The sequence below is a fragment of the Chrysoperla carnea genome, chromosome 3 (genome assembly GCF_905475395.1).
Source record: "Chrysoperla carnea chromosome 3, inChrCarn1.1, whole genome shotgun sequence".
Classification (NCBI taxonomy): Eukaryota; Metazoa; Arthropoda; class Insecta; order Neuroptera; family Chrysopidae; genus Chrysoperla; species Chrysoperla carnea.
In genome coordinates, this window is record NC_058339.1 from 67,485,432 (window position 1) to 67,502,408 (window position 16,977).

Sequence of the window (16,977 nt, forward strand, 5' to 3'; positions counted from 1 at the left end):
ATGACCTTAAAATAATTTAATTTTTACATAAATTACCTAAATATGTTATATCGAAGTTGCTTAAATTAACCACAATTTCTTTTACATAAAAATTTGTTCACAGGCGATCAGCCAATAGATTCATCGAATAAAAGTTTCTGATCCGATGCATTTAATTAAAAGAAGTCAAATTTTTTTTTAACATTTTTGCAAAACGTAAAATGTGTACGATTATGAACATTTTAAAACACAGTCAATCCCATTTGAAATTTAAAAATAATTTGACTTGTTTGTCTAAATAAGTAAAAAAAATTCATTTCTTTCATAAATAATTCTTATTTGAATAATCGAAATAGTTGTAATTTAATTCAATATTGAAAGGATATATTTTTACAAAAAACGATATAGAGATTCAATGTATTTTGTTTTAAATATTTATCACAGATCTAGGTCTACTAAGTTTAACTTCTCTTTAAGGGGATCCGGAAAATTTTAAATTGTACAGCAAACTGAAAATTGATGACGATATTCGAATAAAAAAAATATAAAAATCATTTTCTCCGACAATTAATAAAGCAGGGTATCCGTCGTTTGAAATTTTGAAAATTGCAAAACTTTATGGTGTCCAGCAACGGATACCTCTTTTATTTCGAGTGACGAACAAATGATTTTTTTCTATTCAAATAACTGATTCAACGAATACTTTTAAATTTTTAAGCTTTGCTGCGTAATTAAAAATATCTCAGACCTTCCGAAAGATAAATCCGCGAGACAACCGCCTCTCATATTTCAAATTGTTTTGAAATAACCGTCAAATTATTCACTTGTCCTTAGATCTGTCATGCTAATATTTGGCAAATTGAATGAAAACAATTGGTGGATCAAAATATAGACACTATAGCCAAAGTCTGGACACAACCTAAATAGTAGCCATTTTTTAGAAATCCATTAGAAATTGAAATTCAAAACTTTGATTTCAGTGTCTTTAGATGAACAGTGCGTTTTTTTTTTAAGTATCTGTAGGCGAATTAGCCTCTGGTGTGGATCAAAGGGTGTTCCATTTTCGATGTTATTTTTTAGTGTATTACCATTTTGAAGTTTTAAGCTAGAATTTCCTGTATTTTGACATGTGGCAAATAAAAACCTTCAGGTTAACGAAAGTGATGAAATATCAGACCTTGCGATTTAACGTCTGTTGGCTATTTTTTTGAGATATTTGAAAGCAAAGGTCTACACTAATGATCCTCAAATCAAGAATGATCCTGTGTCAAAATTTTATCTAAACTTTTGATAATTGAGATGTTGTTTTTAATCAAAAATAACTTAATGGAATACCCTTCATTCACATAAGTTCAACGATGAAATATTTCGCCATTTTTGTTGGCCGGGATGTTTTTACTTGTCACTTAATAACATCGAAATTGGAACACCTTTAGATATTCTAGTCGTTCATTTTCATTCCACAAAAAACATTCATATTAAAAAAAAAGTGTTATATGAACTTTTTACACTGAATATTATTTCAATTTTTTACCACAATGAAAATTTGAAGATGCCTTCAGTGTTTTTTATGTAACAAAATATGAAGACGACGTTTTTGTCTTAATTTTAAGAACACGAATCAATTAACACTACATTGAAAAAGTTGAAAACAGAACATAAAATATTTCATAAAGATTCGAATCATGAAAATGTTCTGAATGATGAAAAAAGATGATTCGTATACAAATCACGTATGTGCAAATATATGGATTACATATAATTATTAAGTGTGCAAAAATAATTTATGATTAATTATTTTGATTTTAAGGCCAACCGAAATTGATACCAGTAAGCTGATAAAAATGTTGATTAAAAGGTCGATAAAATTCTCTTAATCTAATTAAAGCTGAGACGGGTACACGTGGATGACTTCTCCCTTTTGTTTTACCCAAACAATGTGGACTAGATTTCGTTTCCGATTTAAATAAACATGGAAAACCTTTCGTTGTATTAAAGTAAAAATGTTTTTCAGTAACTAATCGTTTCAGGCCAAGAAAATCTTGTACACGTCCCACTTCTGCGGCAGGATCGACCACAAGACGTTCACCACTTATAAATAACATTTGTGATAATGAAAAATATTTCAACCATCGTAACAAATATCGTGCATATACACCTAAGCGAACAGGTCCCCAACGGGTGTCGACAATCCCACCATTTGTTCCATTTAAAAAAGCTAGCTGTTCAAATGATGGCATTCCTGGTCGTTTACTGGACGCTTGTGCGTAATCACTTAAAGCTCTCGTAACTGGATCTCTTACAACTACTAATAATTTAGTGCCTGGATTCATTTTTGCAATTCGGGCGGGTGCATCTTTTGAAACCCAATATGCTGGTGTTTTCTCCATGGTAATTTGACCCAATACAGTCGGGGGCATTTTTTTACGATACCATTCTAAACCTTGATCGTAATAACGATCAAAGAAATGTACTTCACAACCAGCAGCTCGTATATCTGGATGAATTCGTAGAAATTCCAACAGTGCTCGTGTTCCAGCCTTTTTGATACCTATTATTAACGCTGTAGGTAATCGTCGAGCTCCACGTTGTCGCACTGAACGGTATTTTGTTTCAGATACATTTGTAAATAGTGGAACTACCCGAACACCTTTTGAAATGTATGGTGATTGATGAGGTATCATTGGTGTTGTACGACGTATTAAACTCGAAACTAAACATGAATTAAATGTATACGATAAGTATAATGAGAGTAGACCAAGAAATAGAAAAGCTAGTAGCGGTCTTCGCCATGCAGTTGGAATTGAAGTTTGTTCAACAGTCATTGTTTATTTTATCTTATATTTATTTACATTTACTAATAAAAATTTTCCATATTTTTTCTTAAAATTCTTTACAAAAAAATCACATTCTGTGCGCGGTTTTTTAAATTTCGTTTTTTTGTTTATTTAATTGACACAATTTTTGTTTGTTTGTTTATCGGCTACATTTTAGTTTTTATTTACACAAATTTTAAATAAAAAATACGTTTTAATTTTTTCTTTTTGGAGAAAATTTTATTTTCCATTGAATGTATACACTGTAAACTTAATCCCGGTGTAGGTAATGTACGAACACTGCACTATATTTAGTACAGGATAGAACGGTGCTGCCATTTTCAAAACTAATATTTTTCTCAATAATATTTTCACAGCATTAATGTTAAAAATTCAATTTTTCGGTGACTAGACCATTTTCGATATGGGCACTAAATCGATCTCACGCTTCTTTTCTCCTTTCTTCTTTTTGATCTCACGCTTCCAAGACATTTTACCTGTTATCTGATTATTTAAGGGAGCAGTTGATCTAAAATGTTTTATTGCCAAAATTATTTGATGGTTGGTCATATACGTCTATAAAAAGCATGTAGTACAAGGTAAGTCCCTTGAACTGAACATTTATTTTGATAAAAAATGTTAATAATTTGCCTGCGTTAACATTGAATGTTGATTAAGTTCAAATTTCATCATTCTTAATGGGAAACCCTTTATAAAGCCCTTTTTTATTTATAGAATTTTTTTCTAATAGTTTACACTAATATACCCTGGACTCTATTAGTGTGATGTGCTTATTGACATAATTTCAACTTATACGCATTGCGATGTGCAGGAAAAGCTTTTACTGTAATCAGAAATCAATTGTTGACATGATAAAAAATATATTCTTTAACTCTTGTTTTTCATATTGTTATCTTTGTCTATTCAAATTCATGGGCAGTTGTTGTATATGATAATTATTATGTAATTGATAACGCATTTTTCTATTTGTTAATGATAACAAACAAAGTAGGAGGGCTATAGAAAAAAATAGAAATTTTGAGGTTGGAAATAAAATCAGATGAAAAGTTTAAATTTTAATATAGAAGAAAAAGTTGTAAATATTTAGGAAAATTATTTTGATTTCTATATTCAACATGGAATACTTCTTCTATACTACAATGGAATATTGTCGCATACCTATTGTTGCAAATCGAAACAAATATTTTATCGTTGTAGTCAACTCAATTCGCTTTCGCGGCCACAATAATCTTATTTATTACGTTTTTACGTAAATAAATGGTTTTCCACACTCAACATTTTCTAAGTACTGACTGAAATTTTTTTAAATAATGATTTAATTAATTAAAAAATTTCTATTTTTAATAAAATTAACAACATATTCCCATACTGTTTATTTGTTGTGAATTAACGTCGCACTAGATCATTTCAACGAAACTTTAAAATTAATTTGAAAGAAATTAATTTATTAGCTAAAAATAAATATGTTTTTTAAAAATGTTCTTTATTTGCTCCAAAAAAATTTAGGAATAACTTCTTTTTTTTTTTTATTAAAACTGGCTTCAGCAAATCTGCTATATAGCCATTAACCAAAAAAGTACAATTAAGTAACAATAAATAATAAATAAAATGAATAGCTTTTAAAATAATCATTTAGTATTGGTAATTTTTACATAAATGATAAACAAGTTGCCTAAAAATAAAAAGTTTGCTAAATATCAGAATAATTTAAACTTTATGGTGATTTTCACATGAGTCCGTTAAAACAAATTTTTCTATCGCTTTCGTAGAATTTACTCAAATAAAAATTATTAAACTCATTACATTCGATAGATTTCAAACAACTGTAAAGAAATCCTTATAGATGTGAATAACACCTCATCCTAAAAATACTTTAATGTGTTAATTACTAGGCCAAATATTAAAAAAACTATTTAGTTTTTATTAAATAGTTGATATTAATTATATGACGATAGCAAGCAAATTAAAAACAAGGAAGTATTCTACGAAGGCGAATTATTTATTGTGCTATACTTAAAAGACTTGTTAATTTTGTCGTCTAATAAACTACATGCGAAAAGAGCGTCCACTACCAGGTTTTGTGTTTACAAAAACCAAAGAGTGTATTTTTTCTTTGGGTCGATTGAATTAATTTTATACTCACCATAATTGGCTTAAATGCTAAAACACGATACGTTAGTCAATCAAATACTCGAGTCTTTATATTACGTTTTGTAAAAATTAATTTTGCTAATTACAGTTTTCGTTTGTAACTAGGGTAATTTCGTAAATAGAAGCTCATGCACTAACGCCATTTGTTGGTCCATTAGTGAACGAAGTCGGTATAAGTACGAGATATACTATATTGGCAGTTATTGACCATGGTCAGTTATTGGTGGATGAAATGACGTATCCACGTAAAACTTGAAATGTTCTTAACAAGTTTGAAAGATTTTAACTAGTTTTAAATAAATTTTCTTGTAACCATGCACATATCCAGCAGTTTAAAACATGATTTTTGGAGGAGGGCAAATCAAAAATTTTAGATCTTAAAATATCATAAATTCACCAGTATTTTGTCATAAACACATACTTAAATAATAAAATCTGTGGAAAGATTACATCCTAGGAGGCAGTTGCTCTGACCGACCCACCCTCGGTGCGGCCACATTTATAACTTTAAAATCACAAAATTTTTGCTATAATCAAAGCTTCTAGTTTAAACTATTGGCAAGGAACATGAGGGGAGTTGCTAAAGCGACCGTAGCTCTGTTATAAATTATGCAATTATAATCATGCGTTTTATTTAAAATATGACTAACTTTCAATTGTTCACATGTAAATGGTATAGTAAATGTAAAATTAAAATGATTGAAATATAACAATGAAATTAATTGCATTAGAAATTGTGAAAATAAGAAACGAATTTGTAAACGAATAGTCGGTTTTTTGTACATATTCCAAACCGACTAGAGTCCATTTTATAGGCTGACTTAGTACTTTTTATTGTAGCTGCTTATACAAATTACATATTTAATAAAAACTTCTATTCAATTTTATTAATAATTTTTATTATTAAATAGTTCTGGATTGCCTTGTTCAATAAAGTCTAGTATCCGTTCCATCATTAGATTATCGTGTATATTGTTACAATATCTATGTCACTTGGGTACAAATTTCCATTATTATCTAATATTTAAATAAATTAATTCATTTAAAAAGAGTATAATAATGAATTAATAAAATCAGTTTATAAAATATAATTAGTCATAAAAGTATAATATACCTTGAGGTGGATTATACAGGAATTATTTTTATTATAAATTAACTTAATACTTTTAATTCCTTTTGATGATAATAAATTAATTATTTTATTTAAATAATAATTATGTGTTACCTAAATAAGGAAAAAATATTTTTTATTGGTGATGTTTCAAGATACAAAAATGTGTTTCATAGTTTCAATGTGTTTTCGTTTTCGTATTTGTAATTATTTGAATTGTTCAGTAATAATGGATTGGTTTTGTATAGTTTTATGACGTCACTGTGCCATAGGTAAAAAATAAATGTGTTATTGTCTATAAATGTCTTGTTTTCTTTAATATTTGGTACGAAATGTATAGTAATACGAAATAGAGTTTTTTGTCCTTTCTGGTCCACAAATTGTGGGAAAATACGTTTACAAATTGAATATTTCGTGTATAAAATATGAATATGTTCGATAAAAATATGATTGCTTAAAAATCAACAAAAACTATTAAATTTTGGTTCAATTTTGGTTTTCGGAGAATTTTTAAAAAATCACAATTTATCATTCAAGACTCCAAAAAACCTATCTCATGATCAGAGTTTCAAATTTCCAAGGCATTTTTTTTCCATAGATTGATTTCTCTCATTCAATTTCAAACAAAAGTTTCGGACAAACAATATCAGTTTTTTTTTATAGGGAAAAACTTTCTAATTTACATTGGTCTAGCTTTTATCTCTTATCAGTAACGAAAAAGAATCGACCTTTATCCGACTATGAAGGTCAAGTTTCAATCTAGTAAGGGACATTCGATGCCTCTCTTTCATACTAACAACTTTTGCTATGAAACACTTTGCTATATCTGACTTACCTTAAAAGAAAAATCTCGTCGAAGGATGATTAAGTTCTTCTGGGAAATAATGAATTTTGAATATTATATATACAGTCTATATTTTTCGAATAAGACTGTGATCTTAATATATTGGAAATTCAATTCAGTGACGTCACATCATTTTGCGTGATGTATAAGCGCGAATTTAAAAAAATCATATTTTTAATGATGTTTTCTTGCGTTAAAGCTACTTTGTTAAGAGGCGATTAGGTCTTAGCTTCGCACCAACAATTAAGCGTAATGTTTCTTATCTATTACGCCTGTTTAGATGGATAAGCTACAAAATGTTTCTTAAGAGATCAAAACTTATTTTTGAGCATTAATATTCTATACGAATAAAACTGAATGTGTCCCAAACAGTTAACTTTCAATAATTGATAAAAGTCAAGTGAAGTCAAATGTTAATTATTTGTATTATTAAAATATATTCAATGAAATATTGTGATAGACAAAAAAATTATTTAAACCGTATAATTTTTGAATACTGCATTTGCATTACGATTCATTTATTAATTCCAAAAATCTGCTTTTGTTAATTTTTTGTGTATTCAAAATGTTACAACATTTTTGCATAGTCAGAACAAAAAAAAAAAAATGAATCATAGAATTTATTTAAATTTTTATTTGAAGCAAATATTTGACGGGAGTGTATGTTTGTGTGTATGCGAATGCAAAAAATGGTTTTATCATAATAATTTTTAGGTCAAATGGAAAAAAAATGTATGAACTATTCTAATTTAAAATTGTAATTAATCGTTAAATGATATTTATATACTAATAAAAAAAAGTTTCTTATCGATAATATATTTTGGGTCCGTAGATAAAATTATATATTCTCTATAGTCGTTTCGCGAAAAAATAAATGGATCATTCTCCGATGTACGGCGGTCGTTTTAAAATAAGCACAGGGGCTCTATAACCCTTGGTAGGATGTACTATAGCGTATACCCTTAACTACGTCTTTGCTAATTTTAAATGTGCCGAATGCCAACTGAAAAATTTCAATTAATAAATTAAATATGGTCTTAACTAAACAATTACCTTTTCAGTTCGAGTATCAGAGGGATTTTTGTGATTGATTAAGGTTCACTGATATACCAAGATGTGTTTTATATATTTATATAGCAAAAAAAGTTTTTCGCAGTTATGTTATTATAAGTATTCTGTGTCTACCCACTTATTTAATTAGCCTTTTTCCTCTGACGATTAAAAAAGATCCTCTAGATGGCAGGATATATTTGTACCTCCCCCTAGTGTTGCCATCTAGTGGACCTTTTCTTAATCTTCAGAGGAAAAAGGTATCCGGATTTAATGATAATATGATAATGTTTATAATTTGTCTTATGTAGTTAGTTAAAAATTTTTATTAGTATTATTTAAAAAATATAATGCTTTAATTAGCTTTTTTACTCAGAAGATTAAAAAAAGATCCGCTAGATGGCAACACTAGGTGGGGGTACAAATATATCCTGCCATCTAGAGGATCTTTTTTTAATCTTCAGAGTAAAAAAGCTAATTAATTAAGACTCAGAAGGACTAAGAATCAAGGAGAAGAACTAAGGGTTAAAGAACTGAGGAGATTCCTAATTGGCCAAAAGGGAGCGTTAGATGGGAAGACGAAGTATGGGAGTTTGAAGTGATAAAAATATTTTAGAGTGATATATATCTATGGAATTTTCGAATGAAGGGTTTTGAATTTATTATAGCATCATATAACGACAACCATCATTTTCTCCGATTAATCTTTTAGTATCCCTTCTCGAATTTGAGTTAATCAGTTCAATTTATTTTCAGATAATGGTACTATTTTAATAACACTTCTCATACGGTTTCGTTTTGATTCACACTTATTGAAAAATGATGACTATTTTAACGAGTATATGTTTAATGTACGCTTGTTGGGGTTAGCTGGTTGACTATGCTAAATACATTGTGCGATTGTAAACACAACAATTTAAATAGTTTATTTAATTTTGTAAAAAAAAAATAAAATTCAAAAACTAATCAAGTTTTTTATTTGACAAAGCATTGATGCCATAATAAAATATTAAATCATAAATGTTAAGTTTAAAATGTGCGTGTTTAAAAAAGTTTTGTACATAATAAATATTTTAAAAGTTTGATGACTATGAGATTCTTTTAGTAATAGTTGTCTGTAGATGTCGCTTATACAACTCTGACTCTCTGTAATGTATCTACTGATTTACCTGCTAAGTAGAACAACGACTCGTACATCGTACTCGACTCCATACACACATAGTATTATTATGTGCGTCTGCCTGCTTATGATCGATTGAGTCAATGCGACTCAGTAGCATTGTCAAGTTCTCAAGATGGACTCAATAACATGGTCATGTTCATGTTGTCTACGATTTAAATTTAGTCCTGAAGAGATTGAACAACGTTATAAAAGTCAAGAAATTGATCGTATGATCGAAAAGGATAAACAAACATTTCGTCGTCAAGTGAAATTATTATTGTTGGGTGCTGGTGAAAGTGGTAAATCAACATTTTTAAAACAAATGCGAATTATACATGGTGTTAAATTTGAAAGTGATTTAGTGAAAGAATATCAACATGTTATTTATCAAAATATTGTTAAAGGGATGAAAGTGTTAGTGGATGCTAGGGATAAATTGGGTATACCATGGGAGCATACGAAAAATGTTGATATTGGTTTAAATCTATTACAATTTCAAAACAATGTTGTGTTAGATGCAAGACTTTTTTTAAAATTTGTACCACAATTAACTAGTTTATGGAGTGATTCAGGTATTAAAAGGGCGTATGAAAGGCGAAGAGAATTTCAATTGGTAATTATTTCTTATTTTTATTAACTTTTTAATTCATCAATTTAATTAGTTTTACATACTTACTTATCTTCATAACAAACCTACTTTTTAAGTCAATGGTTTTGACATGTCAACTTGGATAACTTTGGTTATAAGAGTTGAACTTTAATTTCCCTACCATTTCTAGATGAATTAAGTATTTTCTTGAATACATATTTCCATTATAAAGTAGCTAATCGTAGGAGGGTGTTATTCATCACTAATTTGGCAACTATTTCTATTCAAATTCATTGTTTTCTTCGAAGAAACTGCATATTTCGAACAGGAAGAACTTTTTATTAACCATTTTTAGTTTGAATTCAATAATTGTAACTAATATGTTAAAATCTCGGTAATACAAAAACTAAGCTCAATGTTTCTTTAATAGAATTTCAAGCAGATAAAGATATTAGGCTAAAAACACACCGGTGATGTCTGAGATACAGTCTAATAATTTTCTAAATATAAGGTTAAATGTTTTTTAAAAAACTTTTTCCTCAATATATTTTGGACAGACAGTAATAAGTTGGACAAAGATACAAGATATTTGTTAATAATTTTATCACATTAGTTTTTTAACAAACTGTCCGAAACAAAAGGTAATCACTTTTTAAAATGAAAAGGTCTATTGCTTCGAATATGCAATTTTATCTTTACAAAACTTGGTGACTGATATTTCTTCAAAGAAATCGTCACCAAGTTACTTTAAGAAACATTAATAAAAAGTTTACACATTATCATAGTACCGTATTTTTACCTGGAAAATATTTGCGGTTAGTTAAGTCATACTTACAATGATTACTTTGAGGTCGAAATGCTTATTTATAGAATACAATTATTGAATGAATCATCTAGTAATTAGGGTAATTCGAAATTCGATTCCATCAAAACTTGAATTCACAAGACATAATTCATTTCAATTCATAATTATAAACGAATTTTTAAAAGGGAAGGAACTTTAAGAAAGTATCCTTGGATTTTCTATTACAATTCAACTGTTTTGTAATTTCTAGGACACTCCAATCCAGAATAAAATAAAAAAGGCTGTTCTTGAGAACCGAAATCATAATTCGTATATAGTATTTATTATAATTTTATTGTCGCAATAAAAATTTCATCCAGCAGTGATGGATAATTTTGGCGCCTTTTAGGCTGAAAGAATCAGAGAACAGACAATACATGCCATCCTTGTGTAAAATGTATTTAAAGTAACTATGGTCTTAAAACTTTTTAACATCTCTATATCTATATATTATAAATGCGAAAGTAAGCATGTTTGTTTGTATGTTACGCTTTGACGCTAAAAATAGCGAATGGTTTTTAATGAAACTGTGCAGCAATATAGCTCATACTTCAGAATAACACATGAGATATAATTTATAGAGATATATTAATTTAAAAAAAAAAATAATAATAATAATAATAATAAAAATTAATTTAATTTGACATTACCGTAAATTACAGATTTCTGTAAAAGTAGTCAATTGACATTACCATGAATTACAGATTTCTGTAAAAACAGTCAATATAAAATATTTCACGGCCATCTTTTCTGATATACTCAATGAATAATTACGACTATTATACCATTTAAAAAATAGAAAACCATACATATATTTTACCTGTGTAAAACAATTCTTACTATTATTTCGAGTGTTATAGAAAGAGGATAAGCGAGAGCAATCTTTATCAATCTTTACTTTTAAACCCAGCGAAGCGGATGGGTATCACTCTAGTGATAAATAAAGTACAATTACATTTAAAGCGGTTGCATTTTAACCGACTTCAAAAATAGATGGAGAATTATTATGGCCATGAATTATTTATTTATTTTGTTTACAATTTGTGACAGTTATTCAATATCACATGTTTGCTCTTGAATATTTAGAAAAATTCTTTTAGGGATTTAAAATTATTGCTCTGCCAATTTGTAGAAATTAAGTAAATAACTGAGATTTATGTATACATGACCCAAAACCACTTTTTTAGAATCCCTGATTCTAATTTTTATTGTCGTAAATACATTTTATGCGTTTTTTTAAACATTTGGTAGTTACAAAAGAAACCAACAAAAAATTTTTTATTTAAAAAAAAATTGTTTATTTTGTACTTCTGTAATAAAAATGGATATTATTTTTTAAAAGAATCTAAATATTCTTACCTGGTTAAAACCGACATAGGCATAAACCATTTGAACCCAAAAGTAATGTTTTTTTTTTAAAGTTTTTCTAGCTAAAAGCATTTTAATACCTTACATCTTACAAGATTTTGGGAGGTTGTTCTTTAATTTTTAAAATAATTATATCGTTAATTAGGACATATATCAAAATTATTTGACACATATAAGGTGTATAATGGTTACAAATTTTAAACTTACCTTATTTTCCGAAAGATACCAAGAAATGCAAAAAAAATTTGCTCTCTTTTTGGAATTGATAGTAAGTAGATAAAAAGAACACAAAAAATCCAGTATCATTGACGGCTAGATAAGTAGTTCTCGAAATACCGTCGAAAATTTCTTCAAAATATGGAGGATTTCGAGGGATATCACAGAAAATAGTCAACCATTCGTCAAATTAACCCAATTTTTACATTTTTTGGATCAAAATTATTAGTTTTATCAAATTTGGAGTCAAAAAATTGATTGTGATATTTCGATTTTTTCAAGTACTCCTCAAGAAATTTGCAAAAAGTAATAAATTTTTTTGGGTTCAAATTTGGATAAAACTTATTGGATAAGGTAATTTTGACCCAAAAAAATACAAAAATCGTATTTATTTTATGATTGGGTGCATTTTTTCTACGATGGTGCACGAATGGGTGTTTGGAAATTTCTTAGTGACTTTTTAAGTCTTTATTACTTTAGAAAATTGAAAAACTGAATCAAAATTTTTCAATTTTAAATACATACAAATATTTTCATCTCCTATTTTACCCCCTTGAAGAATGAATTTTCATAAAAAAGTAATACAGTAAATTTTGGTCTCAAACCATGCGCATGTATCAATTTTTACATTTCTAGCTTCAAAATGAATAAACTCCCCCCCCCCCCCCCCCCCATGAAGAATAAATTTTTTTTAAAAATCATGGTAAATTTTTGTTTTGAACTGTGAGCTCATGCATCATTTTTTACATTTCTATCTTCAAAATTGACCAAGTTTCATACAACAAAATTTCTTACTGCATGCATACTATGGTCATTTAAGAAAAGTTTTTGTAAAATTTCATGCTTCTAGACCTAGCGATTTAAGCTATGCGTTGATATATCAGTCAGCCAGTCAGTTTCTTCTTTTATATATATATATATATATATATATATATATATATATATATATATATATATATATATATATATATATATATATATATATATATATATATATATATATATATATATATTACTGCCACGCCAATTCATCTAGATTCGTTTTAATTTGCGCTCGAATTTATTCGGATATTAAAAAGATTTACGAAGGAACTACCTTAACCTAGTTTTTCTGGCGCCACAATCTTATTATCGATCGTAAATTGTTTATTGGAAATAAAATTGAAAAATCATTATTCTAGATTAAAGAACTATTTCTACAAAATATCTTTTTGATGTTTTCAAACAAATCAATAATTATGTATCGACATAAATTGCATTCTTGTCATTTTTCTGCATAAATAAATTTTCTATAGACCATGCCCATATTTCTGTTAATGACTCAAGTTAAACATATAATTAAAAAGCATTTTACAAAATTAAAAAAAATTTATAAACACATACGTAATTCAAACTTTTTGTAAATTATCTCATGTGATTATGAATTCTTAGAAATCTATACTGCATCATATTTTGTATTTAAACAAAAAATAACAATACAGCGTGTTTAATGTGAATGAAGGCGTTTGTTTATTTACTAAACACAAAAATACTTATTCTTTTTAACACATTTTGAAAACAACACTTCCTACAGTTTAGTTTTTTCAACAAGGAAATGGAAATTATTTATTTGCGATAAAAATATTTATATCTGAAAAATTATATTTATTTGATGAAATCCGTTGAATAATCAACGGTACATACATTATCTGTATCACATCAGAGTATATTTATATTTTAAATCGAACTGTAAATGCCGTAGACTATTTTATCTAGCTCAAAATAGATTCATTTAAGGTAGTACGTTCACCAAGGCAATTTTAGATTTTAGGTTGGAATTATTTGTACCTTATTTTTAACTTTGATGGTGAGTTTTGTTATAACGTCATGAATGTAGTTTTCGCCTACATAAGAATAAAAATTTTCGATATCTGCCTTGGTTTTCGAAATATCGAAAGCTAAATAATCAAACAAAATTTTCAATTTTCGTAATTTTGAAAATAACTTCAGATATCGAAAAATTGTATTCTTACTTTTCGTCTTATATTGTCAAGTTATAATATAATTCACCATCAAAATTGAAAATATATATTGTTTTAAATCTGTGTGATTCAACCCTGCGCATAAAAAAAGTAAGGGATGATAAAAATGTACTTCTATCTAAATATTACAATTTCATCCGCGGTATGCTTAGGGTAGCGGGTTCGATTCCCACCGTCGCAACAAAATTAATTTAATTAATAGTTGTGATGGGCTGGTGTAGTGCATGGTATATGTATGAAAGAGGTGCACTCAGCCTCTGAAATTGAGGAGCTGGTAAATGAAATTATTAGCGGAAAGGTGGTAAAACATATATGGTATCACAATGGGCTCTATAGCCTAAGACAGCCAATATAACCTAACCTAACCTAAATATTACAAGATATTGAATGGTATATATTGCATTCATATCCAATAATTTTTCGTCAATTTAAAACTGTTTGAAATTTCAAGAAAATTAAAAAAAATTTTAAATGCGTCATTTTTTTTTTCGAGTCTGTATATATTAGTAGCATGCTTACACCCATTACTTATGACCGGAAAACCTCTCCTATTTTCTTTATATACAATTCAAAAGAATACAATCTGTATAAAAATTATACGATATATTAGTTCAATAAATATTATCTCATTATTAATTAAAATTTAAGAAATAATAATTTAATAGAACAATTTTTTTATTTTATATTATGTACAATTCTTTTAAAAATAATATCATTAAGTCAGAATTAGTTTTTTAAATAATAAAAAACAGATGAATTAGTAAAAGTTTATTTTTAACTGCATTTTTTGATAACATAATTGGCGTCATGCCTTGAAATTTGCCTTTACTCAATTATTTACTGCTTTATTCATGATTTCCTCTAAATTTTTATTATAATCGTTTTTTTCTCGTTTTTATTAAAATAAAATTTTTCATTGAAGGGCGTTTAAAAATTTGAAAACTGTTTTTGGATTTTTTGGTAATTTTCATTTCATACTTAAAGGAAAGTCATTGTTAAGTAATTAATCTGATTGACAAGGCCACTGAATCCTGGCATGAATAGAAGGAAAAAAACCTTTTGTATTAAGTCTTGTAATGCCGTTATTTTAAGGAAGTAGCTATACTAAGTTCCAAATAGTTCTTTTTGTTGGCATATTTTTAAGTCAGATTGGCACGCGAAACGGTGTTTAGGTCAGATTGTTAACAATTACAAATATCCATATATTGTTTTGAAATAAATATCACGATACTCGAAATAAAATTGTATATTAAGAAATTCTATTTAAAAAAAAAAAATACAATTAAAAAATATAATATCGATATTTCGATTGCAATGCAATCATCGTCAGTAGCAAAATTTATTCATGTAACACATTTCAAACATTTTACACAAAATTAAAAATAAATAAGCAAAACATTACCAACAAAACAGTAGCGATTTGCAAAAATAGAAATACAAAAATTATCACAAATTTGAAGAAAAAATTTCTCAATACCACCAAACTTTTTGTAAAAATTTCACAACAAATTATTTAGTGGGTTTTTGTTATATGAATAAATTTTGCTACTGACGATGATTGCGTTGCAATCGAAACATCGATATTTAGCGACATGTAAGTCCGTTGTATATGTTTTTTAATTGTATTTTTTTTAATATACTATTTTATTTCGTTAATATTTCTTAATATACTATTTTATTTCGAGTATCGTGGTATTTATTTCAATAACTATGTCTCAACTCGAAGTCAGCAAGAATTCATCCTTATATCCCTATATTATTTCACAGTACGAAATATCTCCTTTAATACTTCATCAATTTTAATGAATTTGCTGTTATTTTCATGATAATTTTCCCCTTTAAGTGAGCTAAGTAATAAGAAAGTCGAAAAAAAATATTAAAAAATTTATTTAAAAAGAAACTTATTTTCTTGATACTTTTAACATATTTGTGTTAAAAAATAGGCTATATTAAAAAAAAAAAAAAATTGGATGTAAAAAATTTTCTGTATGTCTACTTGAGAGTAAATCAAGTGTATACTTGGAGGCGTCAAACTTTGCACGAATCATCTTGAATTTTAAGAGCAGAAAATGTTGACTTTTTGTGTTTCTTCCGAAAAATATTTTGAGGTGTATTAAAAAAAAATTACTAAAAGAAATGAAAGGTATACAATAACAAAATGACAGGAACACTAAAAATTGCGTAATAAAACATACCGGATCAATTAAAAACCTAAAAATTCAAATCGACAATCATAAATTTGAATTGAAATTTCCGGCTTTTAATTACATAGTCCAAGCGATTACTGCAAAAATATAATCATTTAAAATTTTTCGTATATCCACCCGCTTTTGTAGCAGGATAATGTTTCGCGATCTTCCCTTTATACTCAATGAGTAATCAAGTATTTGAGTAATGGAACCTCGAAACTATTTGGAACGAGTTACTTTCTTTCCGTTTAACTGTCTTTGTTCGTTAGTTCTGCCATGGACAAAAAAAATTATCTTATCTTGCGACATGAAATCATTTTTACCCTTTTTGATTATTTTGGAGATCTATTCATTTTTTTTAACTAGTGGGATCCCGTAAAGAACAGTATTTTCTACTAAGTAAACGTATGGAAATAACCATAACAAAATATCTAATGCTTTTGGAAGCTAACTATGCCAATTTTAGTTAACATTGGATTTGCACTCAATCCTTTCCTTTTAAACAGTGACACCCGGACTATTTATAATTAAAAAGATAAATTCCAATAGTTTAAAAAAAAGTTAGATGTATGTTTGTAGTATCCGTATTGCTGCGGTAATACAAAGATCTTCATAC

The 16,977-nt window shown here is 27.6% G+C and overlaps 2 protein-coding genes across 2 annotated transcripts in view; one reads left to right on the forward strand and one right to left on the reverse strand.

Annotated features, from left to right (window-relative positions):
• Positions 1 to 1,784: 1,784 nt before the first annotated feature.
• Positions 1,785 to 2,804, reverse strand: LOC123296200 (heparan sulfate glucosamine 3-O-sulfotransferase 6). The gene has a single exon (XM_044877661.1). The coding sequence runs from the start codon at positions 2,802 to 2,804 to the stop codon at positions 1,785 to 1,787; it is 1,020 nt and encodes a 339-aa protein (XP_044733596.1).
• A 6,220-nt stretch (positions 2,805 to 9,024) lies between these two features.
• The window catches only part of LOC123294620 (guanine nucleotide-binding protein subunit alpha homolog), a 35,870-nt gene continuing 27,917 nt past the window's right edge, over positions 9,025 to 16,977 (forward strand). The window contains exon 1 of the mRNA XM_044875710.1: positions 9,025 to 9,747. Coding sequence (XP_044731645.1) covers positions 9,268 to 9,747 — 480 coding nt within the window. The 5' untranslated portion in view covers positions 9,025 to 9,267. The remainder of the gene's footprint in view (positions 9,748 to 16,977) is intronic.